General features: G+C 39.8%; 2 protein-coding genes across 4 annotated transcripts in view; one reads left to right on the forward strand and one right to left on the reverse strand.

Moving 5' to 3' along the window:
* Positions 1–5,082, reverse strand: part of Cdnf (cerebral dopamine neurotrophic factor) — an 89,208-nt gene extending 84,126 nt beyond the window's left edge. For both annotated transcript variants that reach the window (XR_011365596.1, XM_069990400.1), the window contains exon 1: positions 4,916–5,082. Coding sequence is in view for 1 of the 2 variants with exons in the window: in XM_069990400.1 (XP_069846501.1) it covers positions 4,916–5,030 (115 nt within the window). In the remaining variant the exon portion in view is untranslated. The remainder of the gene's footprint in view (positions 1–4,915) is intronic.
* A 292-nt stretch (positions 5,083–5,374) lies between these two features.
* On the forward strand, positions 5,375–27,918 carry Hspa14 (heat shock protein family A (Hsp70) member 14). Of its 2 annotated transcripts, XM_069990401.1 has the most exons (14): positions 5,375–5,527; positions 6,736–6,816; positions 6,907–6,989; positions 14,893–14,941; positions 15,072–15,177; positions 16,720–16,810; positions 17,612–17,716; positions 18,688–18,849; positions 20,974–21,129; positions 23,386–23,488; positions 24,232–24,444; positions 25,184–25,357; positions 26,874–26,944; positions 27,760–27,918. In XM_069990401.1, the coding sequence occupies exons 1-14, from the start codon at positions 5,471–5,473 to the stop codon at positions 27,836–27,838; spliced, it is 1,530 nt and encodes a 509-aa protein (XP_069846502.1). In that variant the 5' UTR covers positions 5,375–5,470; the 3' UTR covers positions 27,839–27,918. The 2 variants fall into 2 exon arrangements, with proteins under 2 accessions (XP_069846502.1, XP_069846503.1); XM_069990402.1 differs by lacking the exon at positions 26,874–26,944.
* Positions 27,919–27,969: the final 51 nt, after the last annotated feature.

Raw genomic sequence — 27,969 nt, forward strand, 5'->3', positions numbered from 1 at the left:
CTGAAGGACAGCGCCCAGGCCCAGAGTTCAGGCCCCATGACCGGACCCAAAAAATAAAAAATAAAAAATAAAAGAATTACCTACACCTAATATTTTATTTTTTGAAGACAGAGGGACTGATAACAGATAGACAACAATATTAACATTTAATCTAGATGATAGGTATATATTACTTAATTTTTTCTGTTTGAAATACTTCCTAGTTTATTAGTTAAAAAGAACTCATATCTTTATAATAAAAACTTCCAATATGCTTCATAAAATATTTGCTAATATTAATAAATGGAATTGAAAGTTTTTAAGTGAAATGATAGATTCTTTAGAAAATTATTAGCCAGGACCTGAAAGGATAAAACAATATTTTAAAATATAATAATGTCACCTTCAGAAGGAAAGTTCCAGTTTTGTCAGGTGAATTATGACACAATGATTAAGCTCAGGTTCGTGGAATTATTAAAATTGCCAGTTGGCTATGAACATTATTTTCAACAGTTCTATCCATACCTCCTAGAACAAAGGCTCACCCCTGTAATCCTAGCTACTCAGAAGGCTGAGATCTGAGGATCATGTTTCAAAAGCCAGCCTGGGCAGGAAAGTCTGTGGACTCTTATCTCCAATAAACCACCCAGAAAACCAGAAGTGGTGCTGTGGCTCAAGTGGTAGAGCTCTAGGCTTGAGCTGAAGGGCTGAGGGACAGCTCCCAGGCCCAGAATTCAAGCCCTATGACCGAGCAAAAAAAAAAAAAAAAAAAAAAAAAAGCTATCCCCATCATCTTCTCCAGTTTAATTTTCAGAGAAGGAAGGAAAAACAAAAAGAAGCCTCACTAAACCAATCTTGGAGGTACTGGGTGGGACTTGATTAGAATGAGGTAGGTCTTTAAGAAGACTTAGAACCTCTTGAATCATTTGGACAACTCTTTGATCCAATTTTATTTGTAATGTTTCCCCAAACCACACTCCTCATAATTACTGCTCTCTGATTCAGTGTTCAACCCCTCAACACTCAGAGTCTAAAGCTTAGCTTTACTTTTTGTTGTTGCCTTGTGGTGCTAAGAAATGAACTCAAGGCCCTGTACAAGATTTACTAGGCAAGCACTCCACCAAGAGTGGCATTTTTACTCTGGGACTTTGAGCCTTCCCTTGTTGCTGTTAAAATTCATGTGTAGCTCAATCTAATAATTCTTTTGAAGGAATTTTCTCTTTTTTCCCCTCTGCTTTTAAGATGACCTTTCTCTTTTGATGTGTGATTTTCTTATGATGTGATAGTGGAATATTTTTAATACTCTGTTGAAATACACTGAATTTGTATATCTTCTCTTCTATCCTGAAAAGTCAATAAACAAGTTAGAACTTCTCTCTATTCTATTGTACCTTTTACCCTTCTTTCCTGTTTTTATCTTTTTATCTCTCAGTGATTCCTTCTTGATAATTACTTTATTCTTAATTCATTTTCTCATCTGTAGCTAAATGTTATTAATCCCATCAATTTCATCTGTAGAGCTTTACTTGGTTCTTTTCCATATGAGTAGACATTTTTTGTATCCTCTTGACATTTTCCCCCATATTTTCAGTTCCTTTCTATCTTGTTTTATTTGTGATCCTGGGAATTGAACCAAGAACTTCACTCATCCTAGAACAAATGCTCTGTCTGCTGAGCTATCCACTGGTCCCCATCCTTTATTTTTTTAGCAGAAAAAAATCTTATTTTATATCCAATGCCTAATAAGCATTTTGATACCTGAAACCTTTTTACATATGCTTCTTCTGTTTCTGGTCTCACCTCGCCATCACTTACAGTGTTCTTTCCCATAGATCTGTGACATTTCTCAGGGAAAGCTCCATGCAGGGAAAGTCAGGTACTACTAGCTGCCATTCACATGATCATGAGTGTACCCCGTGTGTTTACGCCCACAGTGTGCTGTTAATAAACTATGATGCTTCCTAGGTTTGGTAGAATAAATGCAGTTTTGATTTGGGGGTCATTTCAATTTATAATGGAGTTACCAGGATATAATTCAATTTTAAGGTGAAGACCGACTACCCCTTCCTCCCCCCACATCCTACTGGTTCTGAATCTCTGGAGAATATTAATATTTTATCCAGTTGGAAACAATGAGAGCAGACAAATATACAGTCAAGCATCACTTAATAATAGGATACATCCTGGGACAGCATCATTAGGTATTCTCCTATGGAAACAACATAGAGGGCACAAATGCCAACTTAGATGGCTGAGCCTGCCTTTACTTAGGCTAGGTAAAGCTACAGAGCCTAGGATCCTGTACAGCACATGACTGTTTTGAATGCTGTAGGCAAGGGGAACATAACAGTATTAGTGTAAATGTATCTAACCATAGAAAAGGCACTGTAAAGATACAGTGTAAGAGACAAAAAAATAAAATGGTTCACCTATGTATAATCCTGGCCATGAATAGAGCTGGCAGGACTAGAAGGTGCTCTGGGTGACTGAGTGGATGGTAATCTGGGTTTCCAAAAACAGTCAGAAACCCAAATTTCAAAATGTAGCTAATTAAAATTTTTGGGGGGATCCTGTCGTGGGCTACTTCTGGCTTTTTTTTTTCCTTTTTGCTTATGTGGTGCTGAGGAATCGAACCCAGGGCCTCATGCATGCAAGGCAAGCGCTCTACCACTGAGCCACCTTCCCAGCTCCGCTAATTAAATTTTTTTAAAAAATGTTTTCAAAAGACTTTGTGAACTTAACAAAATGCATCAGCAGGTGCAAGGTAGCTTGCAAATGGCTTCCTTTGCTTAAAGTATGCATACAGGGTGTTTTATTTTATTTTTATTTATTTATTTTTTTATTGTGAGAATACCATACAGAGGAGTTACAATTACATGGGCAAGATAATGAGTGTATTTCTTATCAAGCATTGTAGCCTCCTCGTTGTTTCCACTTCCCATCCCTTCCCATACTCCTCCCCTCACCCCACCCCATCCTCCTCCCACCCCCCACCAAAGTTGTTAAGTTCATTTTTTCGACATAACGACTTGTACATCTCATTGTTGCAATGGGTCCACCTGTATCCCTAGTTAAACGATTTGGTTTTTTTCCCTTCCTCTCCACAAATTATACCAACATCAAATACAGTGAAAGTATGGATTATACTGTGGGGGAGGGACACACAAAGCAACAAAGAAATCATCTTATAAATATGATAGAAACAAGTGCATGAAAGGAAAAAAAAAAACAAAAAAACATTTGAATACTTAATCTTGGGGTTCATTCCCCTAACATCAACTTATCTGACCTTTTCTGCTTGACTCAGACATATACTAGTTATTGCAAATAAGGGAAACCATGGGATCTATGTTTCTTTGGGCCTGGCTTACTTCACTTAATAGAATTTTTTCCAAGTCTTTCCATTTCCTAACAAATGGAGCAATGTCATTCTTTCTGATGGAGGCACAGAATTCCATTGTGTATATATACCACATTTTCTTGATCCATTCATCTACTGGGTTGGTTCCATATCTTAGCTATGATAAATAAGGCTTCAATAAACATAGTTGTGCTGGTAGCTTTAGTGTGGTCTTGTTTGTGATCATTTGGGTAAATGCCCAAAAGTGGGATTGCTGTGTCATAGGGGAGCTCTATGTGGAGTCTTTTGAGGAACCTCCATACTGCTTTCTAAAGTGGTTGAATAAGTTTACACTGCCACCAACAATGCAGTAAGATTCCCTTCTGTCCACATCCCCTCCAGCATCTGTTGTTATTAGAGTTCTTGATTCTAGCCATTCTAACTGGGGTGAGGTGGTATCTCAATGTTGTTTTGATTTATATTTCTTTTATGGCTAGAGAGGTTGAGCATTTCTTCATGTGCCTATTGGTATTTTAATCTTATAACATTAAGGTAAAATTAAGCAACTTATTTAAAAATCTCACAAGCAGTAATAGAGCTGTATCTCAGACCTAATTCTTGTTCCACATACCTCCTTCCACTGCCTCTTTGCCTAACAATGAAATTTATACACAGGTTAGTAATTAATCCCAACAGCTGTAGTAAATTTTTGAAAGATACATAAGCTTAGAACACAAATGATATTGTGAAGCAAAGTGATAGCTGAGAAAACAAATATCTTTCATCTCCAGCAAAGTTTGAAAATAATATCAGACAGATATTTTAGATTTCTGGAGAAAAATTGAATGATTGCTTATAGAAGAAAGCTGGACTCCATGTATTAAGATTTTATTTAGTTAGAATACATCCTATTCCGTCGCTGTATTGAGACAGCTTACAGTTCAAGCTCAGAGGAATCCAGGAGGGCTAGCCAGAGTCAATTTCCTTCTTTCTGCTCTCATCTGTAAAGAATGCTGATTTGGGGGCGGGGGTAAACTAAGGGTGAAGCCAGGTACAGCAGTCTCAAAGCTGGAGGGTTAGATGGGACTAGATTCAGAGGCTCTAACTACAAGTTTACTACAACTTAAAAACCGAACAATATAAGCCATTCTTTTCTATCTTGCTCTTCTCAAGTAGTTACAGCGCTTTGTAACGCAATTCTAACTAAGCAATGGTAGCTGTGTCCTCTGATCACACATCCCCACTCATTGTCAAGTTTTTATTTCCCTGTGGGGACTCACAAACCAGTTTGAACTTGAAAAACGTCTTCTATGCCAAGAGAGCCAACAGAATTGGTTTGGTGCCAAGTTCACCCGAATCTAGCAGCGTTGGCACAAAATCAGATCTAAATTCCAATACGATGGCAATGTAATACTCAACAGGCAACTCAGGTTTGCCTCAAGGCGTCAAGGTTTGCCTAGGCTTAGGAGAAGCGATCTGAAATGAGGGCCAAGGCCCAGCATTTCTTGGATGAGATGCTATTTACAGCCGGGAGAAACCAAAGCCCCACGACAGCTGCGGTGCCACCGCCAAGCAAGCAGGTCACACACCGCTCACCTTCACAATCGGACCCCGGGCTTCCCCCGGTCTCCTGGCCCGGCACCAGCGCCAGGTTAAAGACCCAAAGCCCGGTGCAAAAGGCCACGATGGCAGCTGAGCTTGCACACCGCATGTTGAGCCAGAAGGTGCAAAACACCACCGCTCCCGGGAACGTCCACCACCACCAAGAGGTTGGGCTGAAAAAAAAAAAAATCTGACACTGCGTTGCTAGGACAAATGAGGCAACTCAAGCGAGAGTTCCCATTGGCTGAGACAAAAACAGGCGGAGCGAGGAGGAGGAGCAAGGAGCCTCTTCCGGTCCCCTTTCCGTCGGAGTGTGCGCACTACCGCTTGCGCGGGGCGGCGCACCACAGCTATTCGCTGACTGCGCGTGAGAAAAGGCGGGACCTTCGCTCTGATTGGCGGCCACTCGGAAAAGCCGGCGCGGCGGACCGGATGCAGTGGGCGGGCGGGAACGTGAAGTCTCCGCGGTGCCTGCTGGGGCTGCTCTGTGGCGTGTAGCTGTTGCTGCCGGGGACCCCTCGCTCACAGCCGCCGCGTTCCCGCCGCCTCATGGCGGCCATCGGAGTGCACCTGGGCTGCACGTCAGCCTGTGTGGCCGTGTACAAGGTAAGGGACCCGGAGAACGGCGCTGCAGCTCTCATGGCGGCCGAGGGCCGTCGCGCAAGAGTGGCGTTGCCGCTGGACGCTTCGAGGCGAAGGGCCGGGGCCAGCTCGGCTTCGGCTCTCGGAGTTCTTCCGGGAAAGCCCGCCGCGCCCTCGCCGTGGCACGTGGCGACGCGGGCGCGCGGGGTCCCGGGGAGGCAGGGCGCCTCGAGGGACCCCTGCGGCTGGGCGCCCCGAGGAGTTCCAGGACGTCCGGCCCACCCCCGGAGTCCCAGGATATCCAGGCCGCTCCATAGAGTCCAAGGGCGTCCAGGCCACCCCGAAGAGGCCCCGAGCGTCCGGGTCCCCCCCCAGGACTCTCATCATCACGTCCTGGCCACCCCAGGAGTCCCAGGACATCTGGGCCGCAGGATGACCAGAGGGGTCGCCGGGGTGCCCACAGGGGTCCCAGGAATATCGTGGCTGCAGGGATTGCTGGAGAAGGACCAGAGGATGCCCGGATGAGTCTCCAGATCTCCCAAGACCCCTGGGCTGGGGGTCAGGGAGGGACACCGTTCTCGTAAGGACGCCTAGGGGCGTCCCGGGAACTTCTGGGCCGCAGGATTCCTTGAGGGGTTCCTGGATGTCGGGGCCAAGTCTGTGCAGCAGATACCGGGAGGGTTCTCCTTTGAGGCCACTTCCTGAGGTGGGCGGGCCCCGACTTCTGGGATCCTAGAACCTGGACCTGTCCTGAATGACTGGGAACCACTGGATTTGGGGGAGGGATGGAGGGGGGAGCAGGAGGCTGGCTCTGATCTGGAGCTTGAGCCATCTCTGAGTGCTGTGAATGACAGGCTTTCTCTAACCTCAAGGTCGAGGAAGGAGAAACTCCCCTGCTCCTAGGTCCTGTGTTTTAAATGTCAAATGATTTGTATGAAAAATGCAAAGAGATTTGCTACTTAGTTTATTGAAGGTTTTTTTTTAAGGTATATTTCTGGGAAGAAGGATCAGAGGTAGAATGATGCTTGTTATTGTTAAAAGTTGTTTATGTTTGGTCCAGCTCACTGATCGGCGCAGACTGAAAAATGTGAGTGAGTTCTATAAAATCCAGAAAAATACTAGTAATAAAACCCACAAGTTTAAAATATCAGCAGAATAATCCAAATCTGCCTAATGAGACTGTGTATTTCATTTTAAAAGGACTAACTCAAAAGTTGTATGCTTTTCTCTAGGATGGCCGTGCAGATGTGGTTGCAAATGATGCAGGAGATAGAGTTACTCCTGCTGTTGTAGCTTACTCCGAGAATGAAGAGGTACTACTACTGTTCTCTTTTTTTTTTTCGGTCCCTGGAAATAAGTACAAATTACATACATTGTGATATGTTACTCTTTTCTTTTTTCAGGTGGTTGGACTGGCTGCAAAACAAAGTAGAATAAGAAATATTTCAAATACAGTAGTGAAAGTAAAGCAGATCCTGGGAAGAAGGTATGGAGTAAAATACTTTAAAGTGCTGTAACAGAAATGTGTTTAAGTTCTGAGCATAGTGTAAAGTAACACTAGAAACACCATATTTTGTTGTCTTTCTTGACTGCATTGTTTTCAAGAGGGTACCCCAGTAGATTGCTTTTTTTGTTATTCCTGTTAGGTATTCTGGAGAGTAGGATTTACAGATAATTGATTCTTATTCACAAGTCTGTTAGCATTCATAAATGTCAACATTTGTTTACTTTTGATGATTTATCATTCAGAGGTGCTAGTTTGGACTTTTCACACTTCTATTTTTTTATCTGAAGGAATTTGAGTGATTTGTGAGAATTTGAAGACTTTGTGTATAGATGGGGTTTTGCAAAATATTACAATTAATCATACTTGATATAGCTGCTATTGATTTTCTTTCTTAAGGCCTTTTGTGACACTTGACTGGGAACTGACTTTTCTAGTTGGTTTACAAATTTAATCATTCGAGAAACAACTTAATGTCTTGTAGGAATCAGGTTAATCGTCTGCTGTAACTTTGATTAGAAGATTAAAGAGGCTTGCCTGTCAAGACTTGTGTCTCCTCAAATTATAGATTACCATCATAATTAGGAGGTTTTATTTATACTAGAGTAGTAGTACTTGATGGTGTATCTAAATTTGCACAGTGCTTTCATGTCTATTATATTACTTAATCCTCTCAACATCCTTTAAAAACAGAGAGCAGGTACTATCCTTCCTTGTTTATAGATGAGACAACCAAGGCACAGAGAACCTTCAGTATTTCTAAGTCAGTTGAAAGACTGAACTAGATAACCTGACCTACATGTCTCCTAACCTCACTCCAGTCTGTCCTTTCTGTTCCATTTAATGAGAATTTAAGTAGACATTTCCTTAAGTTGATTTTATAAATTGCAGATTATAGATTACATTTAATATTAATTAGTTGTGTATAGCCTCTTCAGTTAAATTAAACTTGATACAGAATTTTTGGAAAAAATTTAAATCTTTGTGATGAATGTATTCCAATAATCCTGTTTCCTATTGGAAAAATTTAGTACTAAGCCTATTAAAAATAAATTGGTATCAAATATTTTCAAATAATAAAATCTAGACAAAAGCAGGAAATTGTAATGGATCTTGAAGCCTGAATCATGGAGGGGGTCAGCAATTTGTTTTAAGTAACCCTTTTGTTGTAGTTTCACATACAGTTATAAAAAATCAAAACAGGCATCCAGTATATTTATTTATTAGATTTAGTACTTCTTCCCAGTGCCAGCATCATGCAAAGCTGTGGTTTAATATCACAATCCAGAAACACAGTTATAGAATCAAGAAACAACATTCCCATAGATACATTCCCTTTCAGCCAACTCCATTTGTTTCCTTTATACTGCTATTTGATAGATGGTTAGAAAAAAAGAAATGGCTGTCTTCTGCCTTATTCATAGAGCTTCATATTAGCCAAACAACTTTCCTGTCCCTTCTAGCAAGGAGTGCAATAGTAATAGATGGCTAAAAGCCACAACATGGTATCTAGGCTAAGGTTAGTAAAGGTCAAGTACTCCTCAGACATACTGCTGTATGACCATCCTCCTCATACTAGTTCTCTATAGAGTTAGTTGCCTCATGAGCAAGGTTCTTTTCCTCTTCCGCTTGACTACTTACCAGACAATGGTGATTTTTACAGATACATGGTTGTACCAGGTCTCAGCCTTGGAAGCATTCCGCCCTTTGTGGAGGAGCCAATTCTTTTGTTATGAAGCCATTAAGCCCTGGTCCAGTACCTACCCTGGGTGAACTCCCAAAGTTGGGCTTTCTGAATCTGGGCCTCATGCCTATTTATGACCTACGCATAGGCAGCACTATTTGCTGCCTAAAAATCCTTATATCCTCCCTGTGTTACTCCATTCCCCTGTGGCCTTCCATCCAGAAGTGTGGTCCTTGGACCTGACTTCTCAGCAAATACCCTGAGAGGGAAGAATGGACTGGCTCCTGGAAATACACTGAGAGCACACAGAGCTTCCTCACATCTTCAGATTTGTGCACCTGTGGCCCGGGAGCTTGCTGCAGTACCCTTCCTTTCCAGCTCACTATGGCCACCACCAGTAGCAGTGCGGGCATCCGGTGGTCCAGACAGGAGACACGAACTCTTCTCTCCATACTAGGCGAGGCAGAGTATATTCAACGCCTCCAGACTGTACATCATAATGCAGATGTCTATCAGGCTGTGTCCAAGCGAATGCAGCAGGAAGGCTTCCGCCGCACCGAACGCCAGTGCCGCTCCAAATTTAAGGTTCTGAAGGCATTATACTTAAAGGCCTATGTTGCCCACGCCACCAGCATGGGGGATCCACCACACTGTCCATTTTATGATACGCTGGATCAGCTTCTTCGAAATCAGGTAGTGACTGACCCAGACAACCTAATGGAGGCTGCTTCTTGGGCCAAACATTGTGATCAGAACTTGGTGGCCTCTGACACCCCAAGGGAAAAGAGAACTTCCATTGTGAAAGCAGAAAGGACTCAGGTGACTGATCATCAGCCTTTCTTGAAAAGAGTTAAGGAATCAGGTGAAGATTGTCAGCTGAGAATCAGTGACCGGATTCGAGAAGCCAGTGACCTTGAGGACTCCTGGGATGAATCCTCGGGTGCAGGTAACTCCCAAGCATGTGAAGGAGTGGGGTCTCAGAGGCACTTGCTTCTAAGAGCGGTGGATATTTGGACCATGCCCTCTCCAGAACAGCCCCTTATTTTTTTCAAACCTAATACACAAAGGGCACCAGGGTTTAAAAAGCTACCACCCTAAGTAAATATGATACTAGAACTTGAAACCTGCAAGACATGCTCTTTAGAGCCAAACTAGTCTTAGCCTTGTATGTAATGGGTAGTTAGGAACTTATAGGAAAAGAGTGGGCTAGATCGCTCTATTGAAAGGATAAATTTAGCAAGGCAAGGGTTTGTGTTATGGGCCCAAATGGCCAGATTAAAGAATGATTATTCCAGTCCCTTGTGGAAAGAGGCCTTCCTCAGAATTACCCTAGTTTACTGTATCTCAGCTGTGCTGCTGGCTCCAACATTCCCTTAGCAAGAGTGTCCTCTTTGCAACATTGTTGCTTTGTTTTTCAGGGTGCTCTCAAGGGACCCCCAACTACAGCAGCTCCCACAACCTTTTCAGAGGTGCAGCTGTTCCCTGTCAGAGCAGTCCCATGACCAGACTGGGTGTGTCAGGTGAGCCCATTCCCAGCACCAGCCGAAACCCTCCTGGGGCAGCCTCCACTTCACAGCCTCCAGGTTCCTCTTCCACAGTTGGTTTGGTCTCTGGTGGAGATAGACCTTTGGCCAGTGAGCCCCCTCCAAGGTGGGCAAGGCGAAGAAGGAGGTCAGTGGCCAGGACTATTGCAGCTGAGTTGGCAGAAAACAGGAGGTTGGCACGAGAACTTTCAAAGCGAGAGGAAGAAAAACTGGATAGGTTGATTGCTATTGGTGAAGAGGCCAGTGCCCAACAAGATGCTGCCAATGAGCTGCGCAGGGATGCTGTCATCGCGGTCAGACGCTTGGCAACAGCAGTGGAAGAAGCTACTGGTGCTTTTCAGCTAGGACTTGAAAAATTGCTTCAAAAGTTGATTTCAAATGCCAAAAGCTAGGAACTGACTGTAAAAGAATAACTTCATAAACAGAAGTCTCCTCACACCTGCCTTCTGATACCACAGCACCTTTTTTTGTCCTCACAAAAGTGTAGTGAATCGTTGATATGCAGAGGAACAGGAGTATACTTGTGAGTTCTTTTTATCAAGATTCTCCACTAAGTGAAAGACCATTTAGAAATGAGAGGTGCCTAGTAGAAACCATGGAATCAAGTCCAAGAGAGCTAGTTTGTCTTGGCTTTCTCTGTGATTGGAGGCAATTTCCTTTACCTCTCTACAATAGCTTCCTCATCTGTGAAATGAGGGATAGCTACTAATTCCTGCCCTGCCTACCTCACAGGGCTGTTGTGAGGATCAGGTGGCTAATAGATGTGAAAGGGTTTAAAAGTTTAAAAGCACTATATAAATGTATGTTATTAATGTGTATGGCCTTGGCTGGAGCAAGGCTAGGGAGAGCATATTACTTTACAGGATATAAAAGTGTGGTTGTATACCTTGACCTGTTGCTTAAATCTGGTAGTTTAATTTGACTGCTTCATGGAGTTTGAGGTCTTAGATTTTAAAATCCTCCTATGGTTCATTAGACTATTGTAGGCACAATGTATTTTTTTCCCTTTGTTTCATCCTTTATTGCTGTGTCTCTGACTTTTCTACTAGTCAGCACAGTTGGTAATAATCCAACCTGTCAAACCTTCCTTTTACTACTTCTTGGTCTCCTATCAAGGATATAACAGAACTAATGAGAGTCACAGTAGTGTTAATGCTTTTTATTGACCATCTGTGATAGGTGGATATTGGCTGTTTTATAGAACAGTAAGTGTAAGTAAATTCTTTATATTTCATATTATTTGGGTCCCTTTCTATGCATAAGTTACATCTTTAAATTTTAGTTGCCCTTTGAACCTTAGAGAAACAATTTGAATTGTAGCAGTTTGAGATCTGCTTTTAGTTAATTTCATTTTTTTCTATTAGCTTGTTGTTGTTAGGGGTTTTTGTTTGTTTGTTTTGTTTGTTGTTTTTGCCTACTATGTTTTAAAGGCCCTAGAAAGCTTTCCCTCTGGGGAACTTGCCAAAGTTACTTTTTGCCTGATGACCTAGGTAAAAGTTGATCTGGTCAATGGCAGATGGTGAAATAGACCAGTTTCATTTTCCCTTTAGTTTTGAGAACACTGGAGGTGGTGTAGATAGACTCCTTTTAAACACAGTCCTCACCCAACACATATCACCTTTGGGAGAGGTGATGGTAGTGGTAGGCAACATTCCCAGTTTTCCCTCACTCAGTCCTTTTAGTAGTTCACATAATACTTTCAGAAAACACACATCATCTGGGATTTAAAAAGCTTTCCTGCAGTCTAGCTGGGAAAGAAATAAGAGGGCGTGTTGGAAAAAGGCTTTGTTTTATATATAAACCGGTGCTTATCTAACTGCTGACAATGCAAATGGGACCCACCTGGCGCCATGTGTATGTGGCAAGTAAAGTGGTGGGTATGTGAAGGAGCCAGTGTAGTAGAATACACTGGTATATAGTTAAAACTCCTGGACCCCAGTCCTGTTGCAGTGGTTTCATTGGGCAAAATCACTTGCCCCTATCGTGCCTCAAGCTCTTTATCTCTAAATCAATATATTTGTTGTAGGTTGTTTTTTTCCTAGTACCTTTGAGTTCTAAAAAATAGTATAAGGCAAAATACAGGCTCAAGGAGTGGCTCAAGCTGTAGAGTATATGCCTGCCTGCCATGTACAAAACCTGGGTTTATACCCCAGTACTACCAAAAAAAATGAGTGTGATGCTCCCATTTTCAGTTACAGTGGCATACTAATGCATGTTTGAAGTACTGGTAACAATTGTATTTTAACAATTACATTCTGGGTGTTGATGTTTGTTGATAGCCCTGGAACATCTAAGCACCACACTAGTACAGAGTGCTTACTTTCAGAAAGCATGTATTAAGGCATTGAGATAGATACATAAATTTATGTTGTGTTACTCGTTTTAGCCGTTCTATGGAAGGATATGTGTCCCTTACACCAATGTAACACTAGTACAGATGAGTACATAAGTAGATTTTCTGGGAAAACAGGAAAGTATACTCTACTAACGGTAGCAAAATACTTAGGCAGGAATTTCTTTTGAATAAGAGAAGTACAAAAGAGTAGCAGTGGAGTTAAGTTTACAGATAGCATTGTAAAAATCCGATGGGCGTAGTAACCATAATGTAGATATGATAGGAAAAGGTCCTGAAGAAGTAAACAAAACACAGAAGCTGCAGACTGTCAAGGCAAGGGAAGTTGCTGTAAAGAGAGCCCAAATTCCGGAAAGCAAGCTAAGAATCCTGCCTAAGCTCTAACCATTATACTGCCTAGACATACTCAGACAAGGCTTTCACCATTCCATAACTCAGGTTCCTCATCTAAAGTGGAAACTGTTGTCCTCCCTACCTCACAGGGATGTTGTGAGGATCCAGTGGACAGATGAATGAATGTAAAGTGCCGTTAAACTCATAGGCACAATGATACAACAGGAGTTGGGAAGGTACTTCAGTGCTGGTATTGCCAAGCCAGGGAGCTTGATGGCTAAGAGATAGTGAAGGAGGAAGAGGAAATGGCCTCCCTTTTAAAGTTTGTGCCTACTGGTAGAGTTGACACTGCATCCTGATGACCATGATGTGAACAAGGTGCTTACTGTATACCAGCCTCCCACCAGCTTTGTTTTTCTGTTAAACAATTTATTCCTACTGTGGACAAATAAAGTTTTTACTTGTGTGTAGTTGTTGGTCAAGTCTGCTATTTTCTGTGATCCCTGTGATCTTTTGTTACTTCATTCTCTGCTTCCTTACATATCTGCTTTGCAGTCTCCAGTGTTCTGCTTGTGTCATGTGCGGCCCTCAGAACTACTGTACTTTCTGTCCTTAGATGAAAGAGTCTGTCTTTACATGACAGTTGAGAAATTCTCTTCATTTCTAAAAGTTAATAGACATTCCATAAAATATTCTTCCTTGAAAATTACCCTAAGCAGTAAATAGCCTATACATAATGGGGTTAAATTATAAGAAAACAGCCTGTAAATGTCTTGCTGAAATTCTAGTACTGATCTAGAGTCCCACTATGGACACAATTGTTTCATCCCTACTTGTCTGGTGTACAGTCCAGGTAGTGGGTGAGTGAAAGGGAGGAGTGGGAAAGTTATGGAAAAAAATGTTAAACTTTATATTGAAGGTCTGGTTGCTGGACAGTTAAGCCATTAATGAACTTTGTCACTTTGGGCAAGCACCTGTCCTCCCATTAATTTTGTCAGTGGTAGGGGAAGTAAGGAACCTGCAAGTATTTAAGAATTCTAAGCCAGATTAGTCCAGGTTAAGGGCCTCCAAGTTCTGTAACCCTTCTGCAGTTAGTTAGCCACTATTAATCATCAGCTCTTAATAAACATTTAAGGCTGGTTTCTGAACAGAATAGCCACAAGCTCCTTCAAAGACTACTATTTAGAAGGATACTAGTCTGATTCTTAAGTTCTACATGAAGTTAAACAAAGGGTGAGAGATCCTGTCCCTCCTGAAGGGGTCATTTGATAGTATTAATGGAGCCAGTCTACTAAAGTGTAAACATGAGTAGCTGGTGGTTACATCTTGGCTCCCTGTCCATATTACCCTGTAGTAAGCTCACTGCCCCTCTGTAAAACATACCTAACAACCCACTTAGATGTTATAGACACTAAAAAAGTATTAAGTGGAAATCTGTACTTTGCATAAATTGGTATTACTATCCCGAGCAACATAAATGCACATTTAGCGCTTGCTTTGTATGGATCTGTTCATGCTGTGTTTACATGTATGAGTCTACACTTCAATATACACCATTTGTACTTCTTACTCTTTTGGTTTTGGGTATTCATGTTTAGGATCCAACAAAGATGGTGTTGGATTTTTGCTCTTAAGTTTCCACTCCTTTTTGCCATTTTCAGTGGTTGGATCATCAGGATCACAGATGTGAAAATGTACAAATGAATAAAATCCATATCAGGAAATGTCACTCTGAAATGTATAGTGAGGTCAGAACAAGGGAGAATTATTTTCAGATGAGAAGATGAACATTTTAGCTGAATTACTATAATCACTGAGCATAATACTCCACTTATTTATAACTCATATTATTTGAAACTTGAAGAGTAATATTATTTATATTTTAATGCTTATGGTATGGTCTTTAGGCCTTTTTTATCTATAATACCAATTTTGATCCTGAGATATCTTTATATCTTTCTTTATGGACAGCTCCGACGATCCACAAGCTCAGAAATACATCTCGGAAAGTAAATGTTTAGTGAGTATGCTTCCATTATTGCTTCCCTGCTATACAAAGTAATTGCCAAATGTCATGCCATAATGTTGACTTGAAACTTAACATTTTTATTTAAATAACTCTGTATTGAGGAGAATTATTTCTTTTGTAGGTTGTTGAAAAAAATGGGAAATTGCGATATGAAATAGATACAGGAGAAGAAACTAAATTTGTTAACCCAGAAGATGTTGCCAGACTCATATTTAGTAAAATGAAAGGTACTGAAAAATTGCAGTTAACTTTAAATGACATTTTAAAATAAATGATATTTTAAAAGCTAACCTTAAAAGGCTAGAGGTAACTGGGCACCAGTGGTTCACACTTATAATCCTAGCTACTCAAGAGGCTGAGATATGGGGATTGCAGTTCAAAGCCAGCATGGACAGGAAAGTCTGTGAGACTTATCTCCAATTAGCCACCATAATGGACCTATGTCAAGTGATAGAATGCTAGCTTTGAGCAAAAAATGCTCAAGGACAGTGTCTAGGCCCTGAGTTCAAGCTCCAGGACTGGCACACACCCTCTCCCCCCCACACACACACACAAACGCAAAATAGCTAGAAATAATTTGGGAGTTAGGGAGAAGTGAAATGAATAGATCAGAAGTAAGAAGACCTAAACTGTAGGCCTGGTTTCACTACCAAATGTCTATGTGACCTTAGTTAAATAAATGACTTACCTTCCACAACTTTTAATTTTTCTTTGTAAGGACAGACCAAGTATCCCTTACCTGATGTGCTTGGGACCAGAAGTATTTCAGATTTTGTGGTTTTCAGACTTGGGAATAGTTGCATAGATCATACCAGTTGAGAGTAGCCCTAATCTAAAAATCTAAAACACTCTTCAGAATCCAAAGCCTTTATCAATTGATTTGGAGCATTTCAGATTTCAAGTTTTCAGATGAGGTATATTCAAATATAATGTAAGTGGACTGAGCCATGTTAGCACTTTCAAAACTTACTAGTAACAGTGAGCCAAAAAAACGATGAGTAGTGAATGTTTTATTTTTCTTCAAGATTGACAGAGTAGCCAGGCTCATACCAATAATCCTAGCTACTCAGGAGGTTGAGAAACAGGATTTCACTTCCAAGCCATCTGCAGCAGGAAAGTCCATGAGAGTCTTATCTGCAGCTAGCCAGCAAAAAGCTGGTAGTGGAACTGTGGCTCAACTGGTAGAGCACCACCCTGACTAATAAAAATAATAATGATCAGAGATTGACAGTATATTTTCTACCTTTTGGCAGATTTGAGTAGATCTGGTTTTTTCACCACTTCAGGTTAAGGCTCAGTGTGTTTCAGCAGTGGAATAATTTGAGCAATTCAGGAGTAGATTGTTAGGCTCATATCTGCCCTGGAATTATGTTATAACCTGGTGGGATGGAATGACCCTTATAATATGTTCAATTAAGATGATGTTGTAGCTTTACATTGGTGCATTTATAGCTCATCTCTCATGCATTTGTAGCTCTCTGTGAAACCAGTGTAATTTGGAAGATAGCTGAAATTCTGAGACCAAAGAGCCAGGCTCTGGAAAGTGCTTTGGTTAATTGATTTAGTATGTCCCAAAGCCATTACTTTACCAAAACTAGGAGAAGTACTGCCCGATTTAAGAGCAAAAGAAAAGACAATTGACAGGGTGTGGCATCCAAATAAATTGGAATGTATTTAGTGAGCTCTTTGACATGAATTTAGGAACCTCAAACAAGCATTATTTAGCTTTATTCTGTCATTAGAATTTATTTTTATTTTTTAATGTACAGAGACGGCACATTCTGTCTTGGGCTCAGATGCAAATGATGTAGTTATTACTGTTCCATTTGATTTTGGAGAAAAGCAGAAAAATGCTCTTGGGTAAGTATAAAATGGAATTTATCTTATTTGCTCAGTTAAAAACATTTTATAGTTATCATTATTTAATAAAAAGTAATTGTAAATACCTTCCTATGGTAAAAGTAATTCATATTTCCTTTTATAATATAAGGGTATATAAAATTAGATATGGTATATATCTTTTGGCTGTTTTGATTGGAAATGTTCTTAATTTCCAGGTTAAAAAGATGTTTATGAACTAGTTTATACAATTTAGGTTTACATAAAAATAGGCAAATGTAGGAAGCAGTAGTGATTCTTTCCTTGTCTTAGAGCTTAACATCTAAACCAAAATAAGTATGAACCTTTGTTTTTTGTTGTTCATTCAACCTGTATTTATTGATTACTTTTGCTATTTAGGCTATACTATATTCAGGGTTAAGTACACAGAGACAGGGGAGGCCTAGTTTTGACCTCACAGAATTAGCAGGGTGATGTTGAAACCATGATAAGAATGGGAGGTTCTGAATGGCATGGTAGCAGGATTTCTCCCAGTATCTGAAAACTCCAAAAGACGCCACAGAAAAGGTGAACTTTTTAAAGCATAGACATTTTTGAGAGCTGTAGTTTTATGTTTAGTATAGGCACATTATTTTCTCTGTTAAGAAAGTAGACTCTTGAAGTCCCTTCCATTTCATGTGCTCTACCTTCTTAATATCATTGCACTCTGTGTCTCCTTGTGCAATTGTATTTGCTATCACATAGATTTTTTTAAGAGCATTTCTTAAAGTGTAGAATTGACATATTGTAACATTGAATTCACTGAAAGCAAATTGTTCACAGAGAAGCAGCAGGAGCTGCTGGATTTAATGTTTTACGACTAATCCATGAGCCATCTGCAGCTCTTCTTGCTTATGGAATTGGACAAGATTCTCCTGCTGGAAAAAGGTAAAAACCATCTGACAGTTTTCTTTTTTCAATGCAGAAACATTTTAGATTATAACAGTTTTGTCCAAAAGGATTGTTATATAATGCTTTATGAATGAATAACATTGACTCACCTAGAGGTTTTCAAATAGTTGAAGAAGAAGCACTAGGAAAGTAGCAAAAGGTATTTGTTTATGGCACTGGCATTTAGTTCAGAGCTTTGTACTTGAGCCACATGCCTAGCCTTGTTTTGCTTTATTTTTCAAATAGTGCCTTGTTTTACCTTGGGGCCAGTCCTAGACTGTGAGCTTCCTTACAGCCTCTTGAGTATTGAAGACCCACAATGCCAAGCTAACTGTTGAGATGGGTTTCTCACTTTTTCCTGGACTAGACTCAGACATCAGTCCTCCCAATATCTGCCTCCAATGCCTAGCCTTAAGAATTTTTTTGGTGAGAACTAGTAAGATGTACTTACTTCTAATTGATGTTTCTCACAATTAAAGCAGCTATATGAACCACTGGGAAATTATTTTAAGTAAATAAATATAGGAATACTAGAAATGATGGGCTTTCATATTCTAGAAATAGGAAGTTAGCTTCTAGTTTTGCATATTGTTTCTGTCTCTAGAACATATGAAAGTAGTAACTTGTATGATATTGAGATGGAATTTTTCATATTCAATTCTCTTAAAACTTATTATGATCTTTCTTTTATTTACTTTGGAAAAAGAGTATTTTGAACCATAGTTACTCCAAAGAATAGTTTTGCAAACATGACTAAATAGAGAGAACTTAGATGTGAATTTAGAAGGTATGGGCTTGAGGCTGGATTCATCCTCTAATTATAGATGATTTCTTACTCATCTGAAATTTTCAGCTTCCTACTTTGTAGTATAAAGAGATTAAATGAAGTGGATTCTGAAATCCAGTCTGGCTTTATTTAACATGCTCTGATGCTTTAATAAGTTACTTGCTTTATCTTTCTCTTGAAGCAATGTTTTGGTATTTAAGCTTGGAGGCACATCCTTATCTCTCAGCATTATGGAAGTTAATAGTGGAATGTATCGGGTTCTGTCAACAAACACTGATGATAATATCGGAGGTGCACATTTCACAGAAACCCTAGCTCAGTATCTGGCTTCTGAGTTCCAGAGGTGAGTCTTAATGGCCTGGGTAATTTATGTATGCATCTGTGTTTGTTGCTGGGGTTTGGAACCAGGGCCTCAGATGTGCTAGGTAGGGAATCTCACTATATACCAAGACTGACAAACTCAAACTCAGAATTCTGCCTCAGCTTCCAAAGTGCTGGTATGATAGGCCTACACCAACATATTCAGCCTTGCATAAGACATTTTGATTGAAGCTTTCAAGTTTAAATTACTCTGTTGCATAGAAGGATGTGGTTTTCTCATTGCGTGGAAATTATATTTTCTTCCTTTCTTTCGCCTTCCTTCCTTCCTTCCTTCCTTCCTTCCTTCCTTCCTTCCTTCCTCCCTCCCTCCCTCCCTCCCTCCCTCCCTCCCTCCCTCCCTCCCTCCCTCCCTTCTTTCTTTCTTTCTTTCTTTCTTTCTTTCTTTCCTTCTTTCTTTCTTTCTTTCCTTCTTTCTTTCTTTCTTTCCTTCTTTCCTTCTTTCTTCTTTCTTTTTTTTGCTACTCATGGGGCTTGAACTCAGGACCTAGGCACTATCCCTGAGCTTCTTTTGCTCAAGGCTAGTGCTCTATCACTTGAGCCACAGCGCCACGCCAACTTTTTCTGCTTAATGTGGTACTGAGGAATTTTCATGCATGCTAGGCAAGCAGTCTACCACTGGGCCACATTCCCAGCCCCAGAAATTATATTTTCATCTCTACAGTTATAGTGTCCTGGGAAGCAGAGGCTGAGCCTCATGCATGTACTATTCAAGTCTGAATTTTGAATTCACTTTGTGCTGCTTAGTGTCTAGGTAAAAGTGTACAGGCAACAAGACCTTACTGCCATCTGAATGGTTTTCAAAAGCTAGGCTCTTGTGAGGGGTATAGCATGTTATCAACATTTTTATTTAATTAACTCAGGACCATGTTATTCTAAGCAAGTACTTGAACAATGCTACGAGCCCTTTATGCTTTTTTTTTCAAATAAGGATCTCATGTCTGTGATTGAGCAGGCCTGAATCACAATCCTCCTATTTATGCTTCTTTGCATAGCTGGGATTGCAGATGCTTACCACTACACTCAGCTGCTTGCTTCCTTCTTTTACATGTCTTTTACAAGTCCTTTATATGTTGCTTGCTTGCTTCCTTCCTTCCTTCCTTCCTTCCTTCTGTGTGTGTGTGTGTGTGTGTGTGTGTGTGTGTGTGTGTGTGTGTGTGTGTGTGTGTGTGTGTGTGTGTGTGTGTGTGTGTGTGTGTGTGTGTGTGTGTGTGTGTGTGTGTGTGTGTGTGTGTGTGTGTGTGTGTGTGTGGTGGTATTTGGGTTTGATCTCAGGCTATCAAACACTCTGCCCCTTGAGCTACACCTCCAGCCCCTTATGTTTTTAGGGTATTTTTCAGATAGAGTTTTATTTTTTCCCTGAAGCTATCCTCAAACTATAATCCTCCTACTTATGCTTCCCACATGGCTAGGGTGACAGATATGCACTACTATGCCCAGTTCATTTGTTGAGATGAGATTTTGGTAATTTTTTTGCCTGGGTTGACCTCAGATTTCCTCCTCCTAATCTTTTTTTCCCAAGTAGCTGAACTTTTACATTGGAACCATTTTGATTGAGATGAGGGTCTCAAAAATGTTTGGGTCAGGTTGACCTCAAATGATGATCCCACTTCCCTGGTAGCTGGGATTTCAGGTGTGAACCACCACTCCTAGCAGAACCCTTCTTTTAATTGCAGAAGATATTACTAGAATTCAAATACTAACATGAAGTGGCCCTGGAGCTCAAGTGGTAGAGTGCTAGCCGTGAGCTGAAGAGCTGAGGGACAGTGCTCAGGCCCAGAGTTCAAACCCCATGACCAACAAAAAACAAAAACAAAATCAAATACTAACATGTGCCATATGGTATTGATTTATGAATTAATTTTTTTTTGCCTTTCTTTTTCTGGTACCAGGGATCAAACCCAGGACATTGCACTTGCTAGGCAAGCACTTTGCCACTGAGCTACATCTCAACCCTGATTTATGAATTTATTATTGCTCTAAAAGCAGTTGTCTAGGTTTTAGTTACATTAGATTATTTTCTAGATTTTAGTTGAGATTCGAAATGACTCCATAATTTTAAACTTCAAAGGTTATGTTTTTAATTTAGATCCTTCAAACACGATGTGAGGAGAAATGCCAGAGCCATGATGAAGTTGATGAACAGCGCCGAGGTGGCAAAGCATTCCCTGTCGACCTTAGGAAGTGCCAATTGTTTCCTTGATTCGTTATTTGAAGGTCAGGATTTTGACTGCAATGTGTCCAGGTAAAACACTGAAACATGCTAAGAGCATGTTACATGAGAGGTATAACTCTCTCACCTTAAGTTGTATGTTTGTTTTGTAGCTTGGAATATATTCATGATCTATCACAGGGAGATGTGGCTTTTTATACTACTGGGGTCCAATTTTTATTACATTTAAATAGTTCATTTCCTAAATATAATTACATCAGTTGAGATTGTTTGCTCTGTTACTTTAATCTACTGTTAGCTATGTGTGAAAAAGTCACCTAGATTCAAAGGTGAGATGGGATTTTTTAGTCCAAGATAATTCAGATTTCTCCAACTTGCAGCCCCACCTGTCAGATCTTTGTTGCAGAAGTTGAAGGAGAGCTTGCTAATCTCTCCTTACTACTTAATGTTGGTGGCAGGATGGATTAAGTCCTTCCTTTCTTCTAACATGTCCTATCTTCATGACAGCTCGATGGTAGGTACTAGTATATCATTATTTTACTCATGAAGAGCAGAATGAGCTAGTAATGATGGACATGGAACTCAATCCACAGTTTGACTGCAGCATTCATACTCTATTATGATGCAGCAAAGATTAACAACTGCCTTTTTGTTTTTGTTTTTGTTTTTGTTGCTCAGTCTTGTCAGTGTTTTACATTTTTATATCTGTGATGACATTTAATGTGCATAGATTTAATGTCTATAACCATTTTTCGAATATCCAAGTCTTTTACATATTGCTTACAAGTGATTTGCCCAGAAAGTACAAAAGGCAGATGTCTGGACCTTGCCTTAGCCTTTCCTAGTAGACCCTCACTACCAATAATAGCAGCTACCTTTAGTTAACCTAGTGACTAGTTAGCTTTACTTTCCATCTCTTCCTTTTCTGGCAGGACTAGGGTTTGAATTTGGCTTTGCTTTTGCTAGTTAGGTTCTCTACCACTTGAACCACACCTGCAGCCCTTTTTGAGCTGGTTATTTTTAAGATAGGGTCTCATTTTTCTTTCCCTGGACCAACCTGTACCATAATTTTATGTAATGACAGTTATACACCACCATACCCAGATTAACTTTTTTTTGCCCAGATTACAAATATGCCTCCCTGCTACCTCGTCCTCTTAATTGATCCTTCACTCTCCCAGGACCTCTTGAAGAGTCTGTATCAGCTGCTAATTCAATAGCTTTCCATAGCCATGTAAATGTAAAACCCAATTTCTTACTCAGCACTGGCTGCAGTTAAGTACTCTGTACTGTGTGGCCAGTAGCTACCAGAAAGTTCTGTTGTACAGTACTATTCTGCCTCTCCAAAGGAAGATTTTGTGCTATATCCCAAAATTTTGATAGGGAGTCCTATTGAACTCGTGAGAGGAATGTTTTTTATATTCCCATATTAGTGTTGTTTGTCCAAATACTCAGAATATCCTTACTAATATTAGTAGTTACAGAAGAAATAGAAGCAGGGCATTGGTGGCTCGCACGTATAATCCTAGCAACCCAGGAGGCTGAGATCTCAGCATCGCAGTTTGAAGCCAACCGAGGCAGGAAAGACCATAAGACTGTCTTATCTACAATTAGCCACCTAAAATCTGGAAGCAGAACTGTGGATCAAAGTGGTAGAGCTCTAGCTTTGAGCCAAAAAGCTCAGAGACAGTGTCCAGGTCCTGAATTCAAAACCATATTTTTAAAAAAAGAAGGAAGAAAGGGAAGTTTTATAAATTTTCCTTAAGGAAATTTTGCATTTATCTCATAGTTTTCAGCCATAAAAGCATATTTTAGTATCTGTTGATAGCATAGATTTTTAAATTACTCATCTGCCTTTGAGAACTTGAGCATGAAATTAAGAGACTACATTCATGAACAAATCTGTTTTAAAATTATTTGCCAGCATTCAGGTTTCTCAAGCAGTACAAAAGGACTATACTTAGGTACAGCACCATATCAGACTATAAAGAAAAGTAATTAGGAGTTATGGTTACAACATTCAAAAACAGAAAAACATTCAAAATAACTATTGCATTTGGGTCAGTGGGCTTGTTGGGAATGCCATATATTGGGCATATGGTCTGAGATATTTTTTGGAAAACTTATAAGTGGGCCATGGACAAGGCCACTTTGCATTGACTTTGATAGTACATTATCTTTATCTACATGTAAATACCCTACACTATTATAAATCTGCCTGAGAATCATCACACTCAGTTTTACCATTAATCTTCACAAGAGAAAGAATCCTTACTGAGCCTTTTCTCTGTGTGTTTGTGTTCCCATGTACGATATCCACATGTACAGAGCACGATTTGAACTCCTCTGTTCTCCGCTTTTCAATAAGTGTATAGAAGCAATCCAAGAGCTCTTAGATCAAAGTGGATTCACAGCACAGAATATCAACAAGGTATGCTTCTATATCCTCATTATTCTAGGAATAGTCTCAGATTTGGAATATTCAGTATTCTAAATCTCATTAAGTCAGTGTAAATGAATGAGTCATTGAGGACGCTAAAGTGAGTCTCAGCAATGAGATTTAGTGAGATCACACCAAGATCTTAAAACCACAAGACATCTGTTTCCTCAGAACCCATAGTATGCTTCAATGAAGGCAAAAAGTTTGTGGCACATTTTTCACATAGAAAAGTTAGCAATCTATTTACACATTTATTTTTAAATGTTGGAATAAACCACGGCACTGGTGGCTCATGCCCATAATCCTAGTTACTCGGGAGGCTGAGATCTTAGGAAAGCAGTTTGAAGCCAGCCTGGTCAGGAAAGTCTGTGGGACTCTTATTTCTTAAGTAATGAAGAGAAAAGTTGAAAGTGGAGCCATGGTTCAAGTGGTAGAGTGCTAGCCTTGCAAAAGAAGTTCAGGGACAGTGTCCACACCTTGAGTTCAAGCCCCAAGACCGGCACCAAAAATGAATGAATGAATAAACAAATAAATAGTTGGAATAACACAAAGTATATTTTTATTAAGTTTATAGTTAAGCCTCACATATAGTGTTATAGTTATAGGCAAATATCTAGTAGTACACACTGTATTTATACAGTGAAGTTTCCTTAAGTTTTATGTGATATAGCATGCTAAAACCCACTTGTTAGGTTTGCTGAAGATGACTTAGCCTGTTAAATTCCCTGTTCCAGGTTGTCCTTTGTGGAGGGTCTTCTCGAATACCAAAGCTCCAGCAGCTGATTAAAGACCTTTTCCCAGCTGTGGAGCTTCTCAGTTCTATCCCTCCAGATGAGGTTATCCCTATTGGCGCAGCTCTGGAAGCAGGAATTCTCATTGGGAAAGAAAACATCTCAGTGGAAGACTCTCTTGTGATTGAGTGTTCAGCCAAAGACATCTTAGTGAAGGTAAAGTTAGCCTTTCTGTAAAAGGAGTACAAATAGTTACTGTAACTTTTCATATAACCCTAATTTGTTATAAGCTATGTATATAGGTCAAGAATTTAAATTTAAATTTAGTTTTATAATTTTTAAAGAACGTGTGTGTGTGTGTGTGTGTGTGTGTGTGTGTGTGTGTGTGTGTGTGTGTGTGTGTGTGTGTGTGTGTGTGTGTGTGTGTGTGTGTGTGTGTGTGTGTGTGTGTGTGTGTGTGTGTGTGTGTGTGTATTGTTTTGTTTGTTTGTTTGGCCTGGCCACTGTCCCTCAGCTGTTCAGCTCAAGGCTAGCGCTCTACCACTTGAGCCATAGTGCCACTTCTGGCTTTTTTCTTTTTGCTTATGTGGTGCTGGGGAATTGAACCCAGGGCCTCATGCATGCAAGGCAAGCGCTCTACCACTGAGCCACCTTCCCAGCCCAAGAACGTATTTATATTTAATTATGCTAATTTCTTAGGGAGATGAAAGTTAAGTACAATGTGCATTGTCAACCTCTGTCATAGGTAGAGAGAGATGTGTTTCAGGTTTCAGTACTTTTTTATATAAAGTGGGGTGGAATTGAGTATTATTTCTGTTCTCTTTACTTTGGCTAATTTCCAAATTAGCCACAAAGAATTTTTATTTGATTTGTAATAAGAGTTCATCACAAGTACTTTTTGTGCATGTAAAGGTAAATGTCATAGGACATACATTTTTTATTTCCTGCTTACTAGGGTGTGGATGAGTCAGGACTCAACAGATTCACAGTACTGTTCCCATCTGGGACACCTTTGCCAGCTCGAAGACAGCACACCTTACAAGCCCCTGGTGCTCTGTCATCTGTTTGCCTTGAACTCTATGAGTCTGATGGGGAGAACACTGCAACAGAAGAAAGCAAGTTTGCACAGGTGAATACACAACTGCACTGCCGCAGTCACTTGCAACTGTTTAGCCTTTCCTTCTGGATTCAGTTTAATATCTGAATATATAGAGCACCTGCTATTTTATGAGTAGAATGGTCCTACTTACTCATTTCTGAAACAGTGGGGAGAAATAATTGATTTTTAATTTGAAAGAGTTATGGGAAACAAAAAACAAAGTACAGTTAATTGATTCTCTGTGCTTTTGACCCACTTTAGCAATTAAATTACCTTTTTTTTCTTTACTAAATGCCATGTATTATACTTTATAAACATAATCTCTCTTTTATAATTAGTAATGTAGGAGATGAGTATAAATTTACTTTCATAGTCAAAATAAAACAAATGCAGGTAACAGAGAATGTAGAGTATGAGGATATTTCTTTTTGTTGTTTGGGTTTGGATTTTGGTCTTTTGAAATAGGTCTGCCTTAGCCTGCTAAATGCTGAGCCTACAGCACCTCTAGCATCTACTTCATTTTTTCTTTGTTGTTTGTTGTTAGTGGTAGGGTATGTGTGGTTCTAGGGCTTTGACCCCAGGGCCTTGTACTTGCTAGGCAGGTGCTCTATCACTTGAGTCACATGTCCCCAATCCTTCCATTTGTTTTTTAATATACACATTCAGAGAAAAGCCCAGAAACCAGACTAAAATGTGTCATTATTCTGGAGAAAAAGGAATGATTTTTAGTGGTGTGATGTGTAGTTATTATATAGCTTACATTTTATTCTCCCAACAAAAGCATAGTCACACACACACACACACGCACGCACGCACGCACGCACGCACGCACGCACGCACACACACACACACACACACACACACACCCATACCTGAGCGGAACCTTACACTTACCAACTCGGTATCTTGGTAAAAGATTTAAAACTCCTCCAACAGTGATGACTGACAGGAATTAAGCCTTAGGCTGATTCCTCAAAGTCATGGAGTAGCTGTGGTCACCAAGGCACTGCATGCATATTTGGGGTAAGCATTACCTTTTCTGTACGTTGCACCAAATCATCTGAAGTTTACAATTTATATTATATCTTTAAATAAATTTGGTAACTAAAAATAAATAAGTTCCTCCTGATAATTCTGCCTTACAGGTATATTCAGTTTTCTTGTATGCTAGGTCTCTAATTTCATGTAGCAGTTTTACCATCTTGCCTCAGTGGCTTTCTTTTGTTCATTTATTACCTGGGCTCAGTGACACACACCTGTCATTCCTGCTATGCAGGAAGCATAAACAGGAGGGCAGGCCAACCTGGACATAAACTTTAGACCTTATTCCAAAAGTAAAGCAAAAAGGTCTGGAGATTTGGCTCAAGTGTTAGAGCATTGCCTAACAAGTACAAGGTCCTGAGTTGAAACTTCACTCCTGAGTTGAAACTTCACTCCTCTAAAAAAACAAGAAAGAAAGGAAGTTTACTTTTTGCAGTAGTAACTGTGTCTGTTCATTAATATCTCAATGTACCGAATCATCTTTGTACTATTTTTGCATAAACAGGTTGTTCTTCAGGATTTAGATAAAAAAGAAAATGGATTACGTGATATATTAGCTGTTCTTACTATGAAAAGGTACAGAATTGAACTACTTACAATGTTAAGAAAATACACTTTGAAACTTGACCAATTTTGTGAGTTTGTTGAGTCCTCATTCTTAGCAAGTCGTTAATTAATGATTTTCAGGGAATGTTATCAGTGAATCACGTTCGTCAAAGAAGAGTATATCTCAAGTAATTTGCATTGTGAATATTTTATGAGCTCTTCATTTTTTAGTATAGTCAACCTAAGAAACTCCCCATGTTACTTAGCAATGTAATTTTTGTCAGTTTTCACATAATTTTCTAAGGTAATGCCATTGATACCCTTTGCCTCATGGAAGGGTATGTTAGTGCTACAGTACAGCTACAAGAAATAACCTAATTGCATCCAGTTCTAATATAGCACACCATTCTAACACTGCTAATACTAACCCTTCTAATACAAAGGACCATCATATTACTATGTGTTTAGTATATCCTTTCTACATTAACATTAGGAACAAGAATATTAATTAGAGAGAATATTGATTTCATTAAGGGTGGTTTTCCTGAGTCTGAGCTTGAAACTGGCATGCTGTATCTTGAATTTCTATAAAGTCTAAAAATAGGATGTTTATCACCATGCATTTCCAAGGAAACAGCTGTTAATCAGCAGTGGTCTGGGAGGAGCTCCAAGAACTTCCTCAGAACATCCACTAAATTTATAGACAATGAAATGATGTTCCTTCTTTGTCTTAATATGCTTAACTATTAACTTATGTTCACTCAAAAGCCCTTAGTAACATATTAATGACTTTCTGGTTTTGTAAAATAAGCTCATGAAATGTTCATTTTTATTTGTTTGCTTAGGGATGGATCTTTACATGTGACATGCACAGATCAAGAGACTGGGAAATGTGAAGCAATCACCGTTGAGGTTGCATCTTAATGTTTCAGATAACTTTTGAGCTATTCATATTATTTGTTTTATGTATAAGTGCTGACTATATTAAAATACTTTTTCAATGACCTGTATAGCCATTTTTCTATTAAAATACAATATATTGGTAAGTGTTGCTG

Source organism: Dipodomys merriami, unplaced genomic scaffold (genome assembly GCF_024711535.1).
Source record: "Dipodomys merriami isolate MVZ:Mamm:240054 unplaced genomic scaffold, mDipMer1.0.p SCAF_4, whole genome shotgun sequence".
NCBI classification, from domain to species: Eukaryota; Metazoa; Chordata; class Mammalia; order Rodentia; family Heteromyidae; genus Dipodomys; species Dipodomys merriami.

Excerpts from the sequence above, each read along its gene's own strand:
- Hspa14 (XM_069990401.1), top strand. The coding sequence starts at position 5,471 with ATGGCGGCCATCGGAGTGCACCTGGGCTGCACGTCAGCCTGTGTGGCC. Across the intron at positions 6,817-6,906 it reads CTTACTCCGAGAATGAAGAG|GTGGTTGGACTGGCTGCAAA; the intron begins GTACTACTACTG and ends TTCTTTTTTCAG. Across the intron at positions 21,130-23,385 it reads TTTGACTGCAATGTGTCCAG|AGCACGATTTGAACTCCTCT; the intron begins GTAAAACACTGA and ends CCACATGTACAG.